General features: G+C 28.3%; 3 protein-coding genes across 7 annotated transcripts in view; 2 read left to right on the forward strand and 1 right to left on the reverse strand.

The window, feature by feature from the left end:
* Window positions 1-6,094, forward strand: LOC132906799 (ATP-dependent zinc metalloprotease YME1L). Of its 4 annotated transcripts, none has more exons than XM_060959319.1 (12): window positions 1-250; window positions 612-740; window positions 812-1,231; window positions 1,304-1,523; window positions 1,881-1,960; window positions 2,084-2,327; window positions 2,879-3,011; window positions 3,516-3,753; window positions 3,824-4,066; window positions 4,133-4,276; window positions 4,469-4,624; window positions 4,714-6,094. In XM_060959319.1, the coding sequence occupies exons 1-12, from the start codon at window positions 224-226 to the stop codon at window positions 4,903-4,905; spliced, it is 2,226 nt and encodes a 741-aa protein (XP_060815302.1). In that variant the 5' UTR covers window positions 1-223; the 3' UTR covers window positions 4,906-6,094. The 4 variants fall into 4 exon arrangements, with proteins under 4 accessions (XP_060815302.1, XP_060815301.1, XP_060815303.1 ...); XM_060959318.1 differs by having other exon boundaries at window positions 3-250; window positions 1,869-1,960; XM_060959320.1 differs by having other exon boundaries at window positions 4-250; window positions 612-726; window positions 1,869-1,960.
* On the reverse strand, window positions 5,811-17,833 carry LOC132906796 (DNA-binding protein RFX7). 2 transcript variants are annotated; one of them, XR_009658042.1, is made up of 7 exons: window positions 17,047-17,833; window positions 15,264-15,518; window positions 14,949-15,141; window positions 14,629-14,842; window positions 14,415-14,557; window positions 8,561-14,339; window positions 5,811-8,057 (listed from the first exon to the last, which is right to left on the reverse strand). XR_009658042.1 is itself a non-coding variant. In XM_060959316.1 (6 exons), the coding sequence occupies exons 1-6, from the start codon at window positions 17,385-17,387 to the stop codon at window positions 11,766-11,768; spliced, it is 3,720 nt and encodes a 1,239-aa protein (XP_060815299.1). In that variant the 5' UTR covers window positions 17,388-17,833; the 3' UTR covers window positions 5,811-11,765. The 2 variants fall into 2 exon arrangements, 1 of the variants encoding a protein (XP_060815299.1); XM_060959316.1 differs by having other exon boundaries at window positions 5,811-14,339.
* The window catches only part of LOC132906802 (probable methyltransferase-like protein 25), a 12,626-nt gene continuing 5,424 nt past the window's right edge, over window positions 11,442-18,643 (forward strand). Inside the window, exon 1 of the mRNA XM_060959326.1 lies at window positions 11,442-11,456. Coding sequence (XP_060815309.1) covers window positions 11,444-11,456 — 13 coding nt within the window. The 5' untranslated portion in view covers window positions 11,442-11,443. The remainder of the gene's footprint in view (window positions 11,457-18,643) is intronic.

Consider the following 18,643-nt stretch of genomic DNA (forward strand, 5'->3'; position numbering starts at 1 on the left):
CTCAATTGATTTTAAACATTCGGAAGTTTATATTGTAGATAGCAGTCATTTCCGTTACCTTGCAGCATTAAAACTATATTTCGTATAAGAGATATTGATGTCATGTAATTTAATCTTTTTGGATATGCAACAAAACGTCACTATCAGTTGAATTTAGTTTTATTTAAAAGTGTTATACTTCCATTTATCTTATTACATGTGTTAAATATAGGGTTGATCTGCAATGTTTTCTTTCCAACCTCACAATCAGGTTTGTATTATCATATTTATATAGCTACAACTGTACAAAAGTTTCCAAAATTCATAGATAGCTTATTAGATAGTTTTTTACATTTGATGACATAACAAGTGTATACATAAAATTTATATTGTATGTCTTCCTTAAAAATGTCTTTAAAAATTTCTATTTTATAACCTTATATGTCTATTGCATTAATATAAACTTATGAAATTTGTGTCTATCTCATGTCTGTCTTTAGTAAAAGATAATTTCCTAGATTACAAAATAAATTACTTTTTATATGTGTACATTTTTATTTTATTCAGTCTTGAAAATAATTAGAGCAAAATATTTAAAACTTCTTATTTCTAAAAAAGAAAATTATTTCTAGGTTTTATATCATCTGACGCAATTAACTTCAGTAGTTAGTCCAAAATCTACATCATTTTCAGTTAAAGTTAAAAGACAAAATGAATTGAAAAAATCTATGAATGATATCTCTTCCGGTAACCTGTCAGACGTAAGATAATTTGGTAATGTATTATGTAAAACCATAATGATGCAAATTACTAAGTTTACTTTTTATTTTAGGCTACTAAAAATTATATTGATACATTAATAGGAAAATTAAACTTGTCTGATGTAATTACAATGTTTGATATAAGGACAAATAATGTTTTGATAGCATTAGATCAAGTTTCTATGAAAATTTTTAAGAGAAATTTAGAAAAAAATAATAAGTGGAAAGTCTATGCATCAGGATTAAATTCCACAAAAAACAAACACAAATATCTATATAAAAAATGTACGGAAGAAATTATTTTACCTGCTATGTATTTATCATCGAAACAATATTATACAACATTATGTACCTTTTATGACAAAAATTCATTTAATCACTATGTACAAATTCGTAGTTTTAGAACAAAACGTAATGTCTCTACTGAATTAGAAAAACAATCATCGTTTATAAATAAATTTAAAAACTTGGTTGGTCATTTCTCTGGAACAGTAAGATCATATATTATTTATTATCTATATTGATATTTTATATACTTTGTGAATAACTTTCTTACTTCATAGAATACAGGATTAGTACATGCTCTGAAAGAAAAGGACTTGGCAACAATAAAAAATTTATTTAATAATCAAACATCAACAGAAGAATATAAAAGAATTATATTAGCTTTTATTGAAGGATATGAAGCAGGACTTAGACGCCAAACATATTCAACTTTTGGATGGTTCAAAATACTATGTAGTTTATTAACAGGAACTGTATTATTAATGTTTTGGTATGGAGGTATGTATTATAGAGATATAATACAATTTTTATCATTATTTTTTTTGATAACTTTATTTTAATATATTTTCTTGTAGTTACCATCTGTCATTAACGTCTTACAAAATTATATGTTAATATTGAATATTATCGATTATTTCAAATGAATAATCATAATAATCTGAAAGTCACTGAAAAATTATTTCACTAAAGAAAGAAGTATTTTTAATATTACCTATATAATAATAACTATATAACATTAACTATTAAAGTGATAGAGGAACATTAAAGTAGTATTTAACATATATTAATATGCTTTAGATTATTAATAATCATGTAAATTTTCTTATACCTTTCATATTGCAGTTTATGTTGTAGGAAGTGGATTACGATTTCCAATGGACAATGTTAAGTTTAGACCAGAAATAACAGACATAACTTTCAATGACGTTAAAGGAGTAAGTAAATCATTTAAAAGATCCTAATATATCTAAAATCTAATAAATTCGAAAATGAATAAAATCTAATAAGATTTTTCATTTCACTAAATACTGTATATTCATTTGTTTATATACAATTAGGTTGCAGAAGCTAAACAAGAATTAAGAGATATAGTTGAATTTTTAAAAAATCCAGAAAAATTTGTTGCACTTGGTGCAAAATTACCTAAAGGTGTATTACTAGTAGGACCACCAGGAACAGGAAAAACATTATTAGCTAGAGCAGTAGCTGGTGAAGCTGGTGTCCCATTTTTTCAAGCTGCTGGACCTGAATTTGAAGAAATTTTAGTAGGGCAAGGTGCACGAAGAATGAGAGATTTATTTAGTAAGTTATAAACAAAATATTGCAAACACAAAATAAATATTAAAAAAACATTCTAAATCATACATTAAATAAAATAAAAAAAAGCTTTTAAAGAAATATTATTAATGGTTTTCAATTTTTTTTTCTTCTACATTTTTTCTTTATTATAATTAATATATGTTGATTATTTATAAACTATATTAGTTTGATATATGTATTACATATGTATATTAGGAATTATACATGCTATTTATATTTCAATGTTATGATCACAACATTCTAATGCTGTCATTAATGTTGTCTATTTATATTTTTTTTATCTGTATCATGATTTAATGAGCTTTAATTAGCAAGTGTGTATTACCTCATAAAATACTTTTATTTTGAGAATTATAAAACAATATGCCCTACAAGAGATATTCATTATTATCTTCATTTTGAATAAAAATTTAAAGAGAAGAAAAGAGAATTTATTTTGATATCATATATAATTTATATTATGATGTGTAATTTCAATTAAAGTGTCCTGAAAAATTTATATAACTTATTCATGATCTGTTATTCTTTTTCAGAAGCAGCAAAAGAAAAAGCACCTGCCGTAATATTTATAGATGAAATTGATTCTGTTGGTGCAAAACGAACAAATTCAGCTCTTCATCCATATGCAAATCAAACAGTAAATCAATTACTTACGGAAATGGACGGGTAAATAAAAAATTTTACCTCCTTATCTTGTAGAATATGGAATAATTCTAAAAATTAATATAGGTTATATGCGAAAGCAAAGGAAATTAATAGAAGAAAAGATAAAAAAATTAATGATTATCTTTTTAAATTTTTTAAAAATAATATATGTATTACAAGTTCAATAATTTCTTACTACTTTTTTAATGTATTTTCTCAAGATATGATTTTATTTCATGTGCATTAAAACTAAGAGACTGAATCTACAATATAAACAATATGTATAATATAGTAAGCATATTATGTTTCCTTATACTAGAGTTAAAGAAATGAGTGTAGGATGGCAAAATAGTACTAATTAAGTCATTCATTTCTTTCTCCTAATAATTTTCCTTCTTCTTTTTCTGAAGAAATAAAATTCAAATTTTAAATTTTGTTACTTATGATTTATAAATTATGACCTTATATATCAATTTTATGTACACTTATTATCATTAATAGTTGTATATCTCTTTGTACTTACAGATTTCTTCAGAACGAAGGTGTTATAGTATTAGGTGCGACGAATAGACGGGATGATTTAGATAAAGCATTAATGCGTCCCGGTCGTTTTGATGTTGAAGTTCTTGTTGATATACCAGATTACTTAAGCCGGAAGGAAATTTTTGATTTATATTTATCAAGAATATTAACACAAGAGATTGACGCAGATTATTTAGCAAAGTGTACTCCTGGATTTACTGGAGCTGATATAGAGAATATGGTATTCATTTGGAAATAAGTACTAATTTTAGATCAAATTAGTTTTATTATTATGAGCTTAATTTTAAAAGGTAAATCAAGCAGCTCTTAAAGCTGCTATAAATGATGCTGAATATGTAACAATGAAACATTTAGAATATGCTAGAGATAAAATAATCATGGGTCCAGAAAGAAAACAAAAAATTAAAGACACAGAAACTAATACCATTACAGCATATCATGAAGCAGGACATGCATTAGTTGCATATTATACTAAAGATGCACCACCTATACATAAAATTACCATCTTGTCTCATAGTCATTCTTTAGGACATGTAAGTGTTATAAATTAATAATTGTATTTTTTATTAATATTACATTTCAGTACTCTTTTTGTATAGACCGCGTTTTTATTCAACGACGAATATCATACAACGAAATCCAAATTATTAGCTCTAATGGATAGTTCAATGGGTGGTCGTGCTGCAGAAGAATTAATTTTTGGTTCTGATAAAGTAACAGCAGGAGCATATAACGATTTTCAGGTATTTTGATATAGTTCATATTTATATTAATAATATCTTATCACATATGATACAATAATTTAAAAATAAATTACAAGACCTTAGGAAACAAATTCTTAATACTAAAAATATTCCTAATTTTATTCGCAAATAGTGAAAATTTGAAAATATTACATTATAATCATTGATAATATTGATAATCATATTTCTTAGAGGGCGACTTTCATCGCAGAAGAGATGGTACACAAGTATGGCATGTCTGAAAAAGTTGGTTTTGGTACAATTCGTAGAAATGGTCAAGGGGATGGATTTCAATTAGGTCCTAGCACAAGTGATCTTGCTGATAAGGAAGTGAAGCGCCTTTTACAAGTAAATTTTATCACCATATAATGTTAATTCTATCATGTAATATTATTCTTTAACCTTTTACATCGAAATTACTATATTTTCTATCTTAGGAATCATATGAACGAGCAAAACTAACATTACAAAAACATGCGAAAGAACTTAAAAAAGTGGCAGATGCTTTACTTAAGTACGAAACATTAAGCTCTAAAGATGTAGAAGCTATTATTAATGGAGAAAAAATTCCACCTGAAACTTCGAAGAATCAACCACGAATTGTAGATCCAACTGAACATGTATTATAACTAGCATATCGAGATTCAGTTTAAGATGATAAGTAAAATAAATTATTTGGTGCAGTATCGCAATTTACAATCATACTTTATATTACTTTATTATAGTAATTATATTTTACAATTTTCAATTTTACAAATTCAATTAAAATATATCAGCTTTTTCAATTGAGAACTTTGTAATACATCTATTTCATTATTTAATTACTTACTTCTTTAATACATTAAATTTATATAACAGTTCATATAAATTTATTTTTTGTAACCAATTAATACCTTACAGAGTCTCAACTGAAAATAAATTAAGACAATATACAAATATATCAGAAAATAATATAAATGTGACGAATTAGACATAATTACATAAAAATTTCAAATTATATATAACTATATACTATAACAAAATTTTTACATTACCTAAAATTTGGAGTAATAATCATACAGTTGGAATTTTTATTAAATATAATTCTGCAAAGGAAATTTTATTTTTCATTTACAGAAAATATGTCAATACTATTGTTACATAAATTTATTGTATACAATATTGAACTGAAAATATCAATGATCTATTTTTACAATATGATTGTATTCCGGTTACTAATATAACAATAAATTCTTTTTTTATGTTAGCCAATTTCCGATTTTATGTTGAAAAATTAATTATTGTAAATTCTGCACCAAAAATATATAAAAAAATATTATTAAGTTGATTATTTTTTTATATATTAGAAAAATGCATTGTTTTAGTTGGAAATAAACCATAATTTTATTCAAACTAATATTTACTAAATAATGCTAGACATTCTTTAAAGTATTATATTATTCAATTTTTAACGTGGTTAACCAATTGTTTGGTTGAAAGAAAATATTTTTATTTGTACAAAATATTCAAACAGATTAATAACATTTAGGCCATATAGCATTAACATTTTATTTACTACATAGATATTATAAATTATACAAAATTATATATGTATCCATATATTTCATATTTCGTATAATCCCTATCTATTCTTTCATCATACGATACAGATCACACTATATTATTATTGCATCTAAATTTACTTCTAATACATTACTATAATTCATTAATGCTTACTCCTTTCGTTTTGTTTAAAATTTAATGACATTGAATTTAGCAATTAACAACGTGTAATATTATTTGACAATGTTTTTAAAATAAAGTTCTATAAAATTCAAATTCAAATGTGTTTTAAATAAACAATTTGCATAAAGTAAACTATACATATGTGAGCAAATATAAACCACGGAGAATGATCTGTAATATAAATCTACAAGATTAAGATTACATATGTACAATAAACGGATGTACAGGAAAACTCATTTATAGAAGTATTCATACAAATATCACAGTTTACTAACTTTGAGAGAAATCATAACAGTTTAAATTCTCCGAATAATTAATTGGTAATATACTTGATATTAATTGTAATATATATGTGAAAACCAATTCAAAGAAATTCTTGGCTTCAAATAAATTTTTTCAGCAATAAAGAGGCGAATACTATCATTTAAATAATATTGAAAATTGTTATATATTCGATACATTTATATAAAAAAATGTTTTCTTACTAAAATAAAGTTTTCATACACAGTTAAAACTTAGACATTTTTTCTTAAAAAATAAAAAAAGTTATTTTCACTAGCATATGCAGATTGAGTCTTACAAATTTTATATTGATATAATACAAATATATCATAACATAAAACTAATGAATAAAAAAAGAAAATAGTTACAAATATTATTAAAAATACTTTAGTTACAAAAGTACTACTTATAGTAAACATATAGAACCTTTTTAAAGATAAATATTCAATAAGAATAAATATTTTTAACATGTAAGCTAATTTAAAATATAAAGTTCCATATGATATATAAAATTTCATAACATTAAACTTAAAAAAGAAAAATATCTATGAAGAATTAATAACGGGAATTTATTGTTATCTTATAAGGAATAAAAAGGGAACTGCATTTGTTATGTTTCTCTTTAATGACTTTTTTGCACCTTTTTTTTACTAAAAAAGAATTTTTATTTACAAAGCAAAATAAATTGCCAGTAACACTAGCACACGCAATGGGAATACCGCTTTCCTATTGCTTGATTTAGTCTACCTGACATTCGATCATACAAAATAGGTAGAGAAATTTTTGTTTTTTGTTTTTTCTCATTAACGAAGCAAAAGTATCTTGAAGAATCAAAAAAACGATCCTTCGAAGATCTATAAGCCTCAGAAACGGCATTAGAGCCGCATAATATCGCCAGGTCTATTTTTTTTCCTTCAATTGAAAGTAATACAAAATCTTTGACAAGAAACAAAACGCAGATCGTTTTATGTGGCAAGATTACGTATATTATAAATATATTTGACGGAAAATAAGCAAGGCGAGTTTTTTCTTCTCTTTTAAAAATTACCAATAAAATCAATCTGCAAGCAACAGTACTTTATTCACACTTTCTTATTATTTTTCTTTTTCATGGAAACACATTTCTTATATTTTTATTTTGTTTGGCTATGTAGGATAGTATGTTAATTCATGATGACGTTGAAGAACAGAAAACTCGAAATCAGTAAAATTTGAATGATATCTTACAAATTAAAAAGAAAATCTTTGTGATAATTTATGATCGATGGATCTTGTTTTATGAAAATTATTTCATTCTACGTATTTCTAATCGTGATGACCGATAAATTATTGCATTCTACAATTACGACATATAATATTTTACTGACCTATAAAATTGTCCTACTCCATGCAGTATTGTTAATATTCGAGTAATTATCCATTTGTACTCCATTTTTTCTCCGTCGAAATTCATATTTCAATTCGAGAAAAAAAGATCAATTATTAAACAACACAAGGCAATATTTGTATAAAATTTTTGTTACAAAGGAAAATATATTTCTTTATGGTGATATTAAATATTAACATGGAATATAGATAAATAAAATATCAATAAAGAAAAGAAAATAAACAATTCACAAATCAACAAACTTCCGATGGAGGGAAAAAATACAGTGCAAAGTCAGATTGTATGGTAATTTAGTTATACCATGCCCATTCAAACAATCTTGTCCCATCAGCGTCTTTTCATTTTCCATTGAAACAATATAGTATTCAAAATGATGCTCACGATTTCCTATGCAGACAAGATCGCCGTTATTATTACCTTTTCGTTTAAATATAACTATATCTATTGACTGTCTGTGTAAATATGAATGTATATATGTTTCAATATAATTTATTTCCGCTATTTTGTTTTTAATTTTTTTTCTTTTTTTTATAAATCGGTGCTGTTACATTACAGATGTCTAGATACCAGTATCAATTTCAACGCTTCGCATTTATTCTCGTATTATTAATTTGAGCCAATAATTTTATAATATTAATCTTACTGTTCTCCTTTTCTTTGTTTGACAAATAAAGGATAGTACGATTATTGCACATTGTTAACTGTTTCATAAAAATGTTTCACATGTTTTTCATGAATATATCGATATCCGCATCTAGATAAATTCAAATTGTAAATCAAACAGCACAGACAAACCCTGATTACACGATAATATCGAATAATTCCTACCTAAAATCTTTGTGCGTACAACAACAAGTAATATCGTAGTACATATACTTTTTTTTACTTACGAGTTACAAATAGCAGTACTGTTATAGAAATTTCCAAGATCTTCGATCATTTGGTCAAGTTAATGAAAGTCATTTATTCACGTCTAAGAACTTCCTATAATTGCTCGGTTCATCATATTTTCCATTAATTTTTTCTTTCTTTCTCTTATTTCTTTTCTTGTCATTTCACAACCTATGGAAGGTCGAGTCCTCTTTTCTTTTCGTCCATTTATTTATTTTTGCTAGTTTCAAATCACTACTTGGTTCGTCGAATGATAATCTTTTTTTATGTTTGTACAATTCACAACTCGCCTTACAGTAAGATTACCGTCTTATTAGTTTTGTTTTAATAGTTTAAAATATTTGAAACTACGTTGTAACTCATTTCATACAAAGAATGTGTTACTCTCGCTGTATTTCAGGCTGCGTGGGAAACTAACGTTTTCTTGTTGCTTATAAATGTGTGATGCAATTACCAGAAATATTTATTAACCTTTTGAAGTATTGCTGATTTCCACTTTTTTTTCTATATCTTTTTCTTTTTTCTACTTTTTTATTCATTTTATTCTGTTTAAATTTGAATAAATATATAAAAATACGCTTAATAGGCATGCTCATATAAAGTATCTTTTAATATCTTCCAAGAAATCTCATTCGATTCTCTATTCTTAATTTGTCATTTAAAAACTTTATGATATGCCGAGAGATTACTTTCGTCGAAAAGTTTTGTTCCTATTTAGATTATCGTATTGGCTCGATTCATGCTTCAAAAGGTTAATAGAAACGTGCAGGTTACAAATTCAAAACCATGATTACATGCGTAACATTCTAGATTTATGGAATTCGAAATTCTTCGAATTCCCACATACGATTATTTAGTTACGGTATGTGAAATGGCGATTAAAAACCGGTATTAGCAATGTAGTGCCTTTATATGGCAATAGCACAAACCAAAAAACGTATTCAAAATATACTCTGGTCAATCGTAACGTTACGAAAAAATTAGACATAAATTCACACAAAAATTAATCTTGTAGATACAAAAACGTAAATTTTAAATAATTCGTTATTTTTTAACTTATTTCATTCCTTCTTCTTCATATTTTTTTTATTGTCATAATAATTGCTTATTTGATTATTAAAATGTTAATCGATTAACAGAAACACGAGATTTGGTTCATGCTATTTAGTACGTCAATAGTAACTCTCAAGAACAAGATTTCACAAAAATCATACTATATATTTACATGGTGTTAACATTCGCAACGCCATATAATCCTTTACAGAATGATAATATAGAATTCTTGCAAATGTCGTGTGTTCGTGATCATTTGCGAGTAAATAACGTTTACCCCATATTTTTTATAAAAATCTAATATTTTACGATGTTGAAGCGCATCATTTTAAGACTTCGACGTGAAAAATAATTTTAAGTGATGAAATTCATACAACCGTGATCATACCATATATTTTCGTGTGGATTCTCTACGAAAAATTCTAACTTTTTCTGCTTTGAAAGCTAAGTAACCACGTTAAGTTAGGAATAAAAATCGGTTAAACAACTATCCAATTCATAAAATTCTCGATCAAGAACGCCGTAGAAAAATATAAATTGGCGGTGTATTTATGGTAATTCGGATTTCATTGATGAACAAAACGATATACCAGGAAGACCCGCCATAGTAATAATTATTTAGCAGTATTATCGATGTAGAATCCAGTACGGTACATAAATATGAAATTTTATATCTTTCGAAGCACAATTCTTTTTCTTTTCTTTTTGCTTTATCCTTTATTTAAAACAAAAGTGCTCAAACTTCAATTACCCAAATTATACGAATTTTGATCAATTTTAAGTAGATCACACTAATATTTAAAAATCATATCCAAAGTAACAATTTGAAATTATATTTAAAAAGATGGTAACCGTGAGTTTAATAAATTTATTTATATTAATAATAAAGTTTAAAGCACATGCTAGGAATAAAAGAAAGAGAAATGTAAATATTAATAAACAGTAATAGTGATTTTATGAAGTTTGAATACTTCTGATCTAAAATGTGATGTTTTATCAATCAAACGCAAATTTTACAAATTTACATAGATATGAGGTAAAATAAAACATTTATAAATTTACATACTCGCTTTTTTGCCGTCACTTTGCCGGTCAGAAAAAGCGTACTACATACTGGGTTCAATACCGATTGTTATGTAAAAAGAAGCTCACCAATGTCCAGCAGGTGATCGTAAATATTTCTTAGAAACGCTTGAATAACAAAGTCGCAATAACGCGTTCTTAAATGACTTAGAAACAAACGTTTCAAAACGACGAATATAAAGTATTTATATAAAATCAACTTCCACTTATTCGAATCTCAAATACTTCACAGCGACGATCGCTCTGTTTGAGCAACTTCTTCGTCATATTTTTCACACTTGAAAACTCAATGTTCCACCAAAGACACCTAAGACTTCACTGAAGACATTTACACTTTTTAGTTTCACTAGTGGCAAATTCAAGAAATATATAATGTTCGAAGATTATATTTGCATCACAGTGATTTCTTTCTCGCTTTACTTACTTTAAAAAATAAGAAATACAAGTCTAAAAAAAATACTATTGGCAGTCACTCATTCTGCTCTTTATATATTGAATTGAATTATGAATACTTATAACTGTGTCAAAATTATGTTCAATTCAATAATCAATATAGTATTCAACTCTTTTAAAGACATCTTTTTTATATTTGAATTTTCTATTATGAGCTTTTCTCATTATAATGTATGTATAGTGCTGTAATTGAGAAGATAAATTAAAGACATTAATTCTGGCATATTCTTGTTATCATGTATGTATTACCTAAGCAGTAGAGATTTATTTAATGTCTCAATAAACGGTAAAAAATGACAAATTCACGTAAATTATATTCATAAATATAAAACAAGAAAGAATTCTTTATTCTGACAAAAACTCAAACTGATGCATCTTTATGTGATCACTGTGACATGTATTATTTGATATTAGCACAAGGAACTATGATTTAATCATTAATCCTTTTATACTGCCACTATAATGTTTTGCATGTTAAAATGGAATATTTATGCAAATTACTATCATTATAAAATGGAGTCATGCGAACATACAATTTAAGAATTATTTTTCCAACCTTTGGTAGATCACTATGCAAAATCACAAGAAATCCATGAATTACTTTTGTATATGCTTTCAACGATTAGGCTCTGTCACTTCATTAAACAAAGGTGTCAATGAATCAACATCTTGTAATCCATCAAAATTACCAAGTGGGTCCAAATCATTTGTTTCTGTATCAGTTTCTCCAAGGAAATTGGCTTCAAGCAAATCCACAACATTCCTACATAAACTGCTAGAAGTAGACTCGTTAACAGTTTCATTGTGCAAGTTTAAAGAGTTCAGAGTAGGACTTGAGAGCATTGGTTCGTTAGTATCCTGATACGTTTCTTGCGACTGAATTGTATGTAGTGGTGTCGAAGGATATGATCTAGATCCATTACTATCTTCTGTGTAAGATGGCGTATATGTTGATACTGGCACAGGTAATGGTGTATTAGGATAGGAGCGTGACTGTATTATTTTCTGTAATGCTCCACCTACTGGAATATCAAGTACATTTGATGGATCTAACATATCCTCTTCTGATAAGTTTAAATTTGAATTTGGTAAAGCATCCAACACTATTGAATTGTTTTCTATCAAGCCTTCTTCTGCAGGTTGTTCCGGTAAAATTTGCAAGCTTTGAGTTCCTTCTTCATCCAAAATGTTTAATATATTCGTTATATTTTCAGGTGTAATTTCTTTGTCACCCATTAAGAAATTTTGGTCATCTGATATAAAGTTTGGATCAACGTCATCAAGTAAATATGTTGAAGGTCCTTCTGGTTGACCCATTGATCCAAAATCATTGAACTCACTAGGTACCGGCGTAGGCGCTATGGAACTGCTTGTAGATGGATTAAAACTCTGGCTTTGAAAGGATGATAAGCAATGTTGCGTTGAAATAGGTGACATCAATGCAGGATTAACCATTCTATGTAATGGAACTGATTGTGACCTATAAAGTTCACTGGTAAATTGTTTATTGTTATGAAACAATTCGCTAATTTCCTGATCAGGTTGACTTTTTTGATAAACATTTTTAATTTCTTGTAAATTTTCCTGACTTGGATAATTAATGAGTAATTGTTTTTGCGGTGCTAAATCAGAAGATAAAAATGCAGCACACTGTGATCCTTGTCCTTCTCTTTTTGGTGTAATTGAAATTTGCGTTGTACTACTATCCACCTGCACTTCCGACGACTTGGTAGAAATCAACGGTAACTGCGGTGTAGATGACGCTTGTCTAACTAATTCTGGACCACTTGTGGGAACAACAAAAGTATCATTCTTGCTAGTATAAGGCATACTGCAAGATATTGAACGCGACAAGGATTTGTGAGTACGAGCTCTGGAACTACTTGCTTGCAAATTGCTTCTCGACCGTGGCACAGGTGTATTTCGTGGTGAAACGAATGGGCTAGCGTTTGCAGAATTAGATTTGGAAGCGCGACCATTAATAGGTGAATGTGGGCCCGGCGATATTGGCGTAAAATTAAATATTCGACGTCGTGTATTTGGGCTCTGTGGAACTGTATTAGTAATAACATTTGAGTCTTGAACATGTTCTACAACATTCGTTTCAAAACTGACTCTACGTCTGGTATTATTTTGGTTCGAATGGTTTAGTAAAGTTGGTAATATCAAATTGTGCTTTTGAGTGATTTCACGTTTTTCAACATTCTGCCTAATGATAGCAGCAGGTAATACATCAACAGGTGCATGTACAGTCCCTCCTTTCAAATTCTGTTGTAATATTAATCTTAGCTGTGAAACTTTATCAGATCTTGAGATTTGTTCATCAATAGCAATGGTATTTGCTTCCACATCTGAACTTGATGAATTGCTTTGTTGAAAATACTGTAATAATTCCTCCTCTTGTTCTTGAGAGTTGTTACCTCCATTCAAATAATCATCTAAAGCATCCGAATCAATAGAGCCAAGTTTCTCAGTTTTACCTGCAAGATTTGAATTCTCTTGCAATAATAGAATCTGGTCTTTAGTTAAAACTGTAGATTCCTCTGTTGCATTTGAACTAGATTCAAAAGTGTTGGGACAACCATTTACTTTAATGCAACTTTTGGAACATGTTGATGATTCGTTATCACAGTTTTTGGTAGGCTGATTGTTAACAGCCTCATTTGTTTTGCACTTGGTAGGCTTCAGATTACTAGCTAGTATCACCGAAATTTTCCCGGGACGTTGTATAGATGTAAGCTTAGGCAACAACACATTGGAATGCTCTACATTCTCTTGTATTTGCTGTTCTGTAAGTTTTGTCTGCTTCTCAGGACTTGTCTCTGATGGTTGATTCAATACAATTGGATTGGCACGCTTTCTGGAATTTTTGGGTTTGATATCTCGCTGTGTATTTACGCAGTTGGTCATTACTACACTAGGGTTGCTATTATTCTGTACGTCTTCAATCGATTGTACCACTATATTATCACAGTTGGATTCCAGGGAGATGTTACATGGCTGACTACTAGTAGCTTTAAAAACTTTCTTCTGCCGATTGGTTACTACAGCAGATGAACTCAATTTCGTTAATGCATTCTGCTGCCCACTCGATACATTTGTACCTTGAGATGACTGATTGGATTTAGTTTTCTTATTTCCCTTATTTACCCCCATTTTATTATCGACAGTCTTCTCTTTGTTCTGGTTCTGAAACATTTAAGAAACATTACATTTACTGTTAGTTACCTACATCTTGTTACTTACTGAAAATATATTTTATACCTGTATAACAGTATCAAGATGACGGTGTTTTTGATCCCTTATATGTTCTCGCTGTTGTAGTTTTCGTTGCAACTGTAATTGTGCTTCTCTAAGCTTCCCAGACTTTCCACTAATAGGTGTTGCACGTATATCTGTATTCGACTCTGAATATATAAAATAACGTATAATATACAATCAGAAAGAATGCTTCTGAAATATATGACAATCATCAAACCTTTATTTGTCGATGTATTCGAATTTCCTGAAGCACATAATATGCACACAGCAGATAGAGATCGAGTATCAACACACAGATTATCAACAAGGTGACGTGCTAAGGCACTCAAAGTTGGAAATTTCAAACCAAGGAGGCTTTCTGCCCATTCTCTGATCAATGTAGATGCAGCTCCCAACATTTCTTCAGTAATATTTTCATCTACTTCATCACCCTAAAAAATTTAAAATTTAATTATAATACAAAATATAGTGTGTGTTTCGCAAAATATAGAGAAAATATATATTATATATAATTTTTAAAACAATTTTGTGTCTTACAGTCTGAGTGCCAGATATATTAGGCAATGTTGGAGGATCCAATTTAACTCTCTTGCGCATTCCAGCATAACAGTAACGTGAATTGCCTCGTGTGCCTAGTCTACGTGGTCGAACTCTTGGATATACTTGTTTCATAACTTTACCGAAATCAGCAGTTGATAAGGGTTTCATAGAATTTCGCATACAATACATACTGTAAATAAATTGAAAACAGAAATGTAAAATAACAAATAATAATAAGATACTCAAAGTTTAATTAATTAGTAAAAACCTTTTAGGACAACTTTTAAAACATGTCATATTTAAAATACTTACTTATATTCATCATAAACTTCTTGTTTTGGTAAAGAAACATCTGGATCTTCTTCTAAATGTGTTTTAATCCACATGATAGTTTGATGAATTTCATAACGATTTCCTAATGGATTTAATGGTTGTCTCAAAGGATCAACAGTTCCTCCAGTATTAGTCAATGATAGTGGAAGTTTCAGGTACAACAATAATTTTTCTTCTATTTTCAGTTGTTCAATTTGTGAGAAGATTTCTTGAATACGTGCTTTTGATTCTTCACTGTATATAAAAATCAATAAATTTGATTTCTATATAATTTGTATCTAATTATATAATAATATTATATAAAACACACTGCATATAAAATTTATCAAATGTACATTGTTTAAAATAATATTTGAATGAAAACATATATTTAAAACTGTGATAATATGAAAACAAAATTTACATGTTTATTCTTCATATATGTATTTATAATTTACATGTAGTTCTGTTTTAAATACTTATACATAGAATATAATTTCATATTCTATAAAAGAATTATAGCATATAATCAATAAATAATGTTTTTATGCACATATGATATATGTAATTTTTCTGTAAGTATTAACATAACATGGGAAAATAAATTTAGTAAAGTATAGCTTAAAACAGAATTTGTTTAGTTAGCTTGTAAATTTAAATATAGAATTATTTTATTTCTATTTCCTCGGAGAATTATATAGATACATAATTCCTTTTTTTATTATTAGCAAATTATATATATATATTTGTCTTATTATAGAATCTTCAATTTCATTTGCATATGATATCATAAATTTAAATTAAGTTTAAAATATATTTCACACACACAATTAATATTAAGTTGTTTCAATACTTTCTCAAAAATGTATCGGCTTATGAGTATTTTGGATTATAGATTTCAAACAGAATAACAATGTTTCTCCTTTATTCCTAATTGCTTGATTTATATAAAGATTATTGCTATAAATGGTACTTTTATTTCAAAAGTAAAGCAAGACTTTAAACACTTATCCTAATTTATTTTAAAGTATTCATTATTCCATAAAAATAAAAATATATATATTTATAGAAAATTTTTATTGAAATACCTTCTCTTCATCTGAAATAAAAATATGTAACAGTGTGATTCTACTTAAACATATATCTCTTATTTAAAACTTTAGGCAATAATTGAAACTCTGCTTTTATTTATGAATTCAGTTGAAACATCTTTGTGCTTATTATACATTGCATTAAAAAAAGATGTTTGAAATAACTTTAATATTACAGTAATTATTATTATAAATAAAGAGAAATAAAAGAAACGTCGTTTTTATTTAGCATAAACATTGAAGAAAGTATATGTTAACAAAATGTATTAAGTAACTTCAATTTCACAATCGCAAACTAAATAAATCATTAAAGAAGAATAAAGAGAAATATGAAAAGAAGGATATAAACAATTAAATTTTTTAATACAAAATTTCTTTTCCACATTATCACCTAATTTTCTTCAACTTATAATAGAAACATTCAAATAATTGAACAAATCGCAAATTTGGCCAAAAATTCTACAAATTCATTAATGTACAAGAAAAAAAAACGTGATACATTGAGAATAAAAAGAAAGAAAAGCCTAGAGGCAAGAGAAGAGAAAATGAGAGAAAAGAACGGGAAGGAGCGAGAGCGAGTAAGCAAACAAGGGAGGGAGAGAAAGAAAGAAAGAGAGACAGAGAGACGTAGAGAGTGAGTGAATGAGTGAGAGATAGATAGAAAGAGAGAGAGAGAGAACAATTGAATTAACCTGATGCTATCTTCGATCATGAGCCGAATTTTGTCGTACTTGGTGGTTGTGCCATGATTTGCCAGAGCCGTGAACTTGGCCGCGATGATATCCTGAAGTAGGTCGTCGTCGTGGAAGCCGTTTGAAAATCTGCCGGCAGCCGGTCGCTGACTCGACTGTAGTTGCTTGTTAGTATCATTAATGCCGGCGTTGATGCTACCGTCACCATTCTCAAGGGAAACGTCAGTTCGTTCCTTCTTAATTCGCCTGCCGTCGAACGCGCTTTCGTCGGCATTAAGCTCGATTCTTGCGGGTGGTTTGCTGACGCAGGGCTTCGTTTGATCATGGTTATCAGTACTCATCGTACCCCGTCAGAGCGGAGGCGCTTCGATTATGTGTGGAAAAATTGATCACCTCCCGTAGGACGACGCGAGTACCCTACCATTTTGTCAGAGTCAGCTGGACTACTTGTTAGCATTGCACTCCCGGTGATTATACATGAGCGCCATTCGAGACCCTCCACTCGCGCGGACCCGACAAGTCGCCGAAGCGCATACAATATGAGAATAACCACCGATCCGTCATACCGATCTCACGAGCAACATTTTATCCATGCCTTTTGGCATAGTTCATTTTGGCGGAATGCTCTTATGCGCAACCCATGACCAACTTTAATATCAGGATTAGTGGACGGTCTACCAGGCACGGAAATCCGAGCACTTTGCGCGTTCTTCAATCGTCATAGATCTTGCGCTTTGTCTTGTGAGTATGTCGCTTCATGTCGCTTTCTCCTACGTGTTAAGTCGTATTCTCATCGAACTTGCGCTTCCCTTAAAAAGATCACCAACTATTAGTAAATAGTTCTCGAAGTTCCATTGAATTTATATATTTTTATCGTATATCTGTACAAATATCGTATGTATTTTATTGTTAATGAGCTTATACAATTTTCAACTTCATAGATTCAACGGCAAAATGTCATTATATTTTTTCTCAACGATCGTTCATTGCAATTCTACCTACTCTATTTCTTTAATATCAGGTTTCTTATTGGATGTCTATAATTGAATACGCTTAATTATTGGTTGATACGCTATGGTTTCGGAAATACTAGACACAATAATATGATTGGCTAGTGTTAATACTTTGTAATTAAGATAGGCGCACCTTTTTTAGTACAAATTTAAACGTAAATATATCTGAATGAAATAAAAGTTTAAGTATATGAAATAAGTAATTTTATATTCATGAAAAACAAGTTTTATACAATGATAGTAATAGTTATAAGTTTATTATAGTTATAATTTTATATTGGTAGTAATTCTTAATAAATAAATTTTACCTGCCTAATTATTTGTACATAATCAAGGCATCAAAACGTATAGAAGAAAAATCCTAGCATTGTACCTAATGCCGAAAATGAATATGTAAAAGTTATATGTACGTTATAAGTAAGAGCTGATAGGTAAGATTACCGTAATATAAAATTATTTAGTTGATTATTTACTTTAGACTGTTATATATTTAATATTATATATAACCATTACCTCGTAATTACAATTATATACTATCATGAATTGTAATCTATTATCAGTTACAAAATGAATTTTGTCTTCTG

Source organism: Bombus pascuorum, chromosome 5 (genome assembly GCF_905332965.1).
Source record: "Bombus pascuorum chromosome 5, iyBomPasc1.1, whole genome shotgun sequence".
NCBI classification, from domain to species: Eukaryota; Metazoa; Arthropoda; class Insecta; order Hymenoptera; family Apidae; genus Bombus; species Bombus pascuorum.

Excerpts from the sequence above, each read along its gene's own strand:
- LOC132906799 (XM_060959318.1), top strand. The coding sequence starts at position 224 with ATGTTTTCTTTCCAACCTCACAATCAG. Across the intron at positions 741-811 it reads CTTCCGGTAACCTGTCAGAC|GCTACTAAAAATTATATTGA; the intron begins GTAAGATAATTT and ends TTTTTATTTTAG. Across the intron at positions 4,067-4,132 it reads ATAGTCATTCTTTAGGACAT|ACCGCGTTTTTATTCAACGA; the intron begins GTAAGTGTTATA and ends CTTTTTGTATAG.
- LOC132906796 (XM_060959316.1), bottom strand. The coding sequence starts at position 17,387 with ATGAGTACTGATAACCATGATCAAACGAAGCCCTGCGTCAGCAAACCA. Across the intron at positions 15,142-15,263 it reads GAAGTTTATGATGAATATAA|TATGTATTGTATGCGAAATT; the intron begins GTAAGTATTTTA and ends ATTTATTTACAG. Across the intron at positions 14,843-14,948 it reads ATATATCTGGCACTCAGACT|GGTGATGAAGTAGATGAAAA; the intron begins GTAAGACACAAA and ends TAAATTTTTTAG.